The sequence below is a fragment of the Colobus angolensis genome, unplaced genomic scaffold (genome assembly GCF_000951035.1).
Source record: "Colobus angolensis palliatus isolate OR3802 unplaced genomic scaffold, Cang.pa_1.0 Scaffold65, whole genome shotgun sequence".
In the NCBI taxonomy this organism is placed as follows: Eukaryota; Metazoa; Chordata; class Mammalia; order Primates; family Cercopithecidae; genus Colobus; species Colobus angolensis.
In genome coordinates this window covers 2,870,042-2,877,092 of record NW_012120154.1, presented here as the reverse complement: position 1 = coordinate 2,877,092, position 7,051 = coordinate 2,870,042, and the positions used below count along the sequence as shown (strand labels likewise).

General features: G+C 40.5%; 1 protein-coding gene across 1 annotated transcript in view; it reads right to left on the bottom strand.

The window, feature by feature from the left end:
* The window catches only part of DMC1 (DNA meiotic recombinase 1), a 63,477-nt gene extending 57,001 nt beyond the window's left edge, over positions 1-6,476 (bottom strand). The window contains exons 1-4 of the mRNA XM_011964329.1: positions 6,284-6,476; positions 5,341-5,385; positions 4,351-4,497; positions 3,362-3,448 (exon numbers count right to left, since the gene is read on the bottom strand). Of these exons, the coding sequence (XP_011819719.1) occupies positions 3,362-3,448; positions 4,351-4,497; positions 5,341-5,385; positions 6,284-6,427 (423 nt within the window). The 5' untranslated portion in view covers positions 6,428-6,476. The remainder of the gene's footprint in view (positions 1-3,361; positions 3,449-4,350; positions 4,498-5,340; positions 5,386-6,283) is intronic.
* Positions 6,477-7,051: the final 575 nt, after the last annotated feature.

Here is a 7,051-nt window from a genome sequence, read left to right as displayed (position 1 = left end):
AGACGGGGTTTCTCCATGTTGATCAGGCTGGTCTCGAACTCCTGACCTCAGGTGATCCACCCGCCTCGGCCTCCCAAACTGCTGGGATTAAAGGTGTGAGCCACTGCGCCCGGCCATTTTTTCTTGTATTTTTAGTAGAGACAGGGTTTCACCATGTTGGCCAGGCTAGTCTAGAACTCCTGACCTAAGATGATTTGCCCATCTTGGCCGCCTGAAGTGCTGAGATTACAGGCGTGGGCCATCGTGCCCTGCCCAAACAGCTGTTTTGTATCACTGCAGGATTTCACAGGCTAGTGTGCACTGTGAATCTTCAAGAATATATAGTATACAGTACTTCTCAAACTTACTCACTATTTGTTTATTCATTCATTTAGTCATTCAACAAATATTTATTGCACACCTAGTTTATGCCAGAGACTGTTTTGTGCAGTTGGGATAAAGTAGAGAACAAAAGAGACAGAAATTTTTTCTCTCACAAAGTTTACAATCTAGTGGGAGATGAGATAATAAACACGAATAGGCCAGGCGCCGTTAGCTCATACCTGTAATCCCAGCACTTTGGGAAGCTGAAGCGGGTGGATCACAGGATCAGGAGTTTAAGACCAGCCTGGCCAAGATGCTGAAACCCTGTCTCTACTAAAAGTACAAAAATTGGCCGGGCGTGGTGGTGGGCACCTGTAATCTCAGCTACTTGGGAGGCTGAGGCAGGAGAATCGCTTGAACCTGGGCAGCGGAGGTTGCTGTGAGCCGAGATTGCACCACTGCACTCCAGCCTGGGTGACAGAGCAAGACTCCATCTCAAAAAAAAAAATTAAATAAAAAATAAACACAAATATGTAAAATATGTGGTACGTCAGATGTTATTAAATGGTATGGATAAAAATAAGGCCAGGAAGGGGATAAGGAAGACAGAGTATGAAAGTGAGGAGGTTATATTGTCAAATAAAGTGATCAGAGAAGTTCTCATTGAGACGTGGACATTTTTGCAAAGACCTGAAAGAGATGACAGCAAGCCATGTAGATCTAAGAGAAAAGAATATGGTAGGCTGAGGCAACACAAAGTGCAAAGGCCCTGATGCAGGAATGTATCTGACAAGTTCTGGGAATAGCGAAGAGGTCACTATGGCTGGTACGTAGAAAACTAGAAAAGTGAAATATTAGAGATTGGAGAGGACTTCGGCTTTTTTTCTGAGTGAGATGGGGAATCATTAGGGTGTTATGAGCCACTGCACTCCAGCCTAACCTATGTTTTAAAATGACCATTCTGGCTCTTTTGTGAATTAAAAAAAACAGTAGGGGCAAGGTCTCAAGGAGGGAGGTTAATTAGAGGTTATTATAATAATCCAGGGGAGGTATTAATATGTCGTAGTTTAGTCCAGTGAGGTAACAGTAGAGGTGGTAAGAAATAGTTGAATTATATTCTCACTCTCTCTGTGTACACACACACATATACACATAAAATAATATATATTATATATTAATCTTTTATTATAGAAAATATTAAGCATAAACAAATGTAGACAAAAACAATATAATGAACCATCATGTCTATCACTCAGCTTCAACAATTGTCAACTATGAACTCAGGGTAAATCTTCTTTCATATAGACCGCTAACCATTTACCTCCCTTCCCATATTATTTTAAGCATATACTAAGTAACATATCATTTCTTTTTTTTTTTTTTTTTTTTTTGAGGCGGAGTCTCACTCTATCGCCCGGATTGGAGTGCAGTGGCCGGATCTCAGCTCACTGCAAGCTCCGCCTCCTGGGTTTACGCCATTCTCCTGCCTCAGCCTCCCGAGTAGCTGGGACTACAGGCGCCCGCCACCTCGCCCGGCTAGTTTTTGTATTTTTAGTAGAGACGGGGTTTCACCATGATAGTCAGGATGGTCTCGATCTCCTGACCTCGTGATCCGCCCGTCTCGGCCTCCCAAAGTGCTGGGATTACAGGCTTGAGCCACCACGCCCGGCCTCATTTCTTTATAAATATTTCAGTATGTATCCCTAAGAGATGAAGACTCTCATCTTTAACAACCATATTCCCACCATCACACTTAAAAATTTAGTAATTCCTTAATTTTTTTTTCCAGACAAGGTTTCTCTGTGCATCACCCAGGCTAGAGTGCACTGGCAAGATCGTGGCTTACTAGAGCCTCAACCTCTACCTCCTGGGCTCAAGCAAGCCTTCCATCTAAGACTCCTGAGTAGCTAGAATTACAGGTGTGCACTTTTTTTTTCTTTTTTAGAGACAAGGTCTCACTTTGTTGCTAGGATGATCTCAAGAGATCCCCTTCCCACCTCCAGCCTTGGCCTCCCAAGGTGCTGGGATTACAGGTGTCACCAACTGCACCCGGCCAGGTGATATGTCTTTTAAATCTCTTTTATCTTTAGGTCTTCTCCCTGACTCCATCTCTTTTTTCCTCCTTGTAATTTATTTGTTGAGGAAACTGAGAGGTTTGTTCTGACTAAATATATTTTGAAAGTAGAACAGACATGATTTGTTAATGGGTTAGAGTTAGGATGTGTGAGAGAAAAAAGATGTCAAGAATGACACTCAGGTTTTAGGTCAGAGGATCAGGAAAGAGATAGATCTAAGATGAGGGAGCCTTTGGGAGAAGCAGATTTGGGGCAAAGGTCAGAAGTTTGATTTTTGGACCTGTGAAGTCTGAGCTATCAATCAGATATTCAAGTGGAGGTATATTTGACTATGAAATCCTTTTTTTCTTAATGTATCTTGTGAGTCCAGGGTTTTGACGAATACTTAGAGGAAATACTGCTTTTGTTCTAATTGCTCTTGGGCACTGCTGTAACATATGAAACGCTAATTCTTTCTAGTAAGGGAGGGAGAAAAACCCCACATTTTAGTAAACTTGCATTGAGAAGATGATGATATGTCTTGGGAATCATAAAACAGTAAATAAAAAGGGATGTTAAAACTTCTCCTGCAGAAGAGCAAAAATAACTCTGCATTATTTCTGAAATATTTAATCTAATTTTTTTTGATTAAATTTTGAGTAAAATCAAAATTTGCAATGAAATCTCCTTCATCAATGGAGAAGGAAAGTAAATGAAAAGTTAAACTGATTTTTAAAAGTGGTTTGAGATTAATATTGGCTGATTCAGAAACTAGATATTGGGTCTGAATTTCTTGTAAGACATTTAATCTTGCTCCTCCAAGCAGTCTGGAATTTTTTGATAGCATTGAGAAAACACACACACACACACACACACACACACACACACCCAAACTTCAAATGAAGAAGCTACTTCTACTATTTATAGTAGAAATAACCAGAAAGAGGAAAAGAAACATGGTATTCCAAAGACTATGCTTAGTGGTTATAAAAAATGTAAGATACACACTCAAATTCCTGGCTCCCGGTGGTGATATGGAAAACCATTTTCCTCTTTTCACTATATTCAAATGCAGTCAAGAATCCTGGTTCCTACAGAAAGATAAAACGAAATGTTCAAAAAGGGTTTAAAGATGATGGTTTTATTTTCAAATGTTGCCCAAAATGATATACTCAATTATTAAGATATCATTTGGTATAAGCTGCAGTTCACTTGTCCTTGAAGGCAGTACAAGATTATGGTTAGGAACACAGGCTTTAGAGTTGCCCTTTCTAGGTTCAAATCATGTCTCTAATAGTTATTAGTTGTATGATATGGAGTAAACTACTTAATCTTGCTGTACTTCAGCTTCCTCTTTTGGGTCAAACAGATATAACAGTGTTTCTTCAAAGAGTAGCTGTGAAAATTAAATTATATATATATATATATTTTTTTTCTTTTTTTTGGGAGGCCGAGACGGGCGGATCACGAGGTCAGGAGATCGAGACCACCCTGGCTAACACGGTGAAACCCCGTCTCCACTAAAAAATACAAAAAACTAGCCGGGCAAGGTGGTGGGCGTCTGTAGTCCCAGCTACTCGGGAGCCTGAGGCAGGAGAATGGCATAAACCCGGGAGGCGGAGGTTGCAGTGAGCCGAGATCACGCCACTGCACTCAGGCCTGGCAACAGAGCAAGACTTGTCTCAAAAAAAAAAAAGAGGAGAAGGAAAGGCAGAGACAGCCAGAAAAAATAATATAAAGGGAGACCAAAAAGTTTTGGCAAAAATAATTACCTTCATTAGTGTTCCAGGTCTCTTAATCCCTACCTTCATCTTTCAGAAATCAATTGCTCTTGCTTTGAAACTGAATTGATAAAAAGTTAACATTGGGAGTATAACATATTGTGATCTACAGGAACTCAGTTCCCACAATAATTTCTAGTTTTCATGAGAAAGCCTATAAAGATTCACAAGGCCCTTCTAAGCTAAAACAGCAAAGAATGGATTTTGCTTACAATTAGTTTGTTCGCTGCCTCTTTAATCTTGTCTACTTTGGCTTCTGAGAGTCCTTTGACATTGCATAGAGCTCTTCTTGTTGTCATCTGTATACCTTTGATGGTACAGATTCCTACTGATTTCAGTTTCTTAATGTCAGCCACGTTCTGTAAATTAAAGAATGGGCACAGCAGATTGCTAAGATGCCAGCCTGAAAGGCTCCCATACTATGTCATGTGTTTCTGTGTCCATCTCCTTCCACCATGATGCCAATTTTATACAAGCTGCCAGGTGGAACCCACCCACCATGTAGCCAAATGTTCTGGAAATATCTGAGTAGAACATACTCAGCAGGCTGCCAAATGTTCTGACTGCGCCCTGATTTCCCACGAATGTTAGTGAGACCATGGCAATGTAACAAGGAATTCAAAAGAAAAGTCTGTTGGTGGAAAAGCTAACAAATTTATCACACATTCACCCCCTCAGTTCAGCTCCTTCCTTCTACAGAACTTCATTACCAACATGTTCTTTTAAATTTTTAAAGACTTTTTTTTTCTTCTGCCCCTGGAGAATGCAAATAACTACATCACCAAAGGACCAGGATTTTCTCTTGCTTCTATTTTCTAAAACCATTGAAAGAGATTAAATGTGAGGGCTACAACAGATAATGTCAGCACAGTTCTATCAACTGATTGCTGTTGAAATCCACCCAGTTCATTATTCAAAGGCTGGATTTCTGCCAACATCATTTATTCCAGTCATCTGACGTATAGAACTTAATTTTGTCCTCTGGGTACACTTGATAATGTCTGGAGACATTTTGATTGTCACAGCTGCAGGGGTGCTACCGGCATGCAGTGAGTAAGTAGAGGCCAAGGATGTTGCAAACACCCTACAATGTACAGGACGGCCCTTTGCAACAAAGAATTATCCAGGCCCAAATGTCTGTAAGGTTGATGCTGAGAAATCCTGAATCAGATAATTTAACACAGCATTGAAAAACTACTTACAATTCCATGTTTTTGTAACAGGTCAATATCTTGAAACAAAGATTCCTAAAGGAGATGAAACAGAAAAAAAATGAAGCTTTGATTCTTCATATCCAGTTATTTCACATCTTTTTTTTTTTTTTTTTTGAGACGGAGTCTTGCTCTGTCACCCAGGCTGGAGTGCAGTGGCTGGATCTCCGCTCACTGCAAGCTCCGCCTCCCAGGTTTACGCCATTCTCCTGCCTCAGCCTCCCGAGTAGCTGGGACTACAGGCGCCCACCACCTCGCCCGGCTAGTTTTTTGTATTTTTTTAGTAGAGACGGGGTTTCACCGGGTTAGCCAGGATGGTCTCGATCTCCTGACCTCGTGATCCGCCCGTCTCAGCCTCCCAAAGTGCTGGGATTACAGGCTTGAGCCACCGCGCCCGGCCTATTTCACATCTTTTAAAGAGGTAATTCAGTACTATGAGTCACTCCAAAATGCCTCAAATTCCACTACTCTAGAGATTGAGGAAGGATCAATACTGTTTTTCAAACACATACTTAGAAGAAGCACCAACAGTGAAAGGGCTAGGAAGCCAGTTACCTTTGTCATGTCCTCCCTAAAATTTTGAAACCTTTACCCAAAGGACTGGAACAACATTTGACCTATTTTAAATATGTTTTCTCAACCCTCTTCCCCTCCAGATCCTAAACTCCTTCCTCTAGGACCAGGCTGCTATTCGGTACCAGAGTATACAGGTACCAGTATGGTCATACCAGCTGTTAAGTTATTAAAAGACTTTCATACCAGTTGCTAAGTAGCTAATCTTAGCATCCTTGCCAAACAAGTTGTTGCATATTTGCAATATATAACTATGTGTTATTTCTACTTTCAGTTTCTAAAAATAGTAGCTAACAGAGAAGGAACTTGATTTTTGTGGAATGACCGAATATCTATGTATCTTTCAACATTCTAGTCATACCTCTTCATCTTGGAATCCTGGTTCTTCCGCCACAACTTGATCCTCCTTCATGTTGAAAGTGAGCAACAGAAAAATAATCACTTCTGGGAAAATAAGAAATATTATGTAAGAAGTAGTCCTTTGTCCAGGAGCCTCTGATTTCATTTCAAAGTCACCAAGGACTAGAAGGACAATAAGAGAAGCATTTAACTTGGAAAGACTAGGCCAGTCTATCTTCTTTCTGTGAGGCATGTGGCATTATTTCTTGTGTGTGTGTGTGTGTGTGTGCGTGTGTGTGTGTGCGTCCCCACATGCACACAGGTGCCTGAGGGGCAAATTAGGGGGTGATTAGTTTCTTCTCTTTCCCCAGTAGTGATCATTTATCATCTGGTTTCCATTGCACAGCTAATCATGACTTTATTACTGCCTTGAAATGTTATTTAAAATTGCTTATTGCTTTTAACCTTTCTTGTTTAACAACAAAACTCTAAGAACCTTGACATTATATCATTCTTCCTTGTATCCTCCCTGGCACCTCCAACTTTGTCCTCAATAAATGGATTTTATTTTTCTCATCTATGATGAATGCCTTCCTGTCTGCTGATTATGAATGGGTACTCCTGTAACACCTACCTTTTTGTTTCATAGAACATTAGCTATACTTTCTTTCACAGTATTTACTAGTTTCATGATTTTTTTTTAAGATTTAAAAATATGGTGGGCCGCGTGCGGCGGCTCACGGCCTGTAATCCCAGCACTTTGGAAGGCCAAGAAGGGCAGATCACAAGG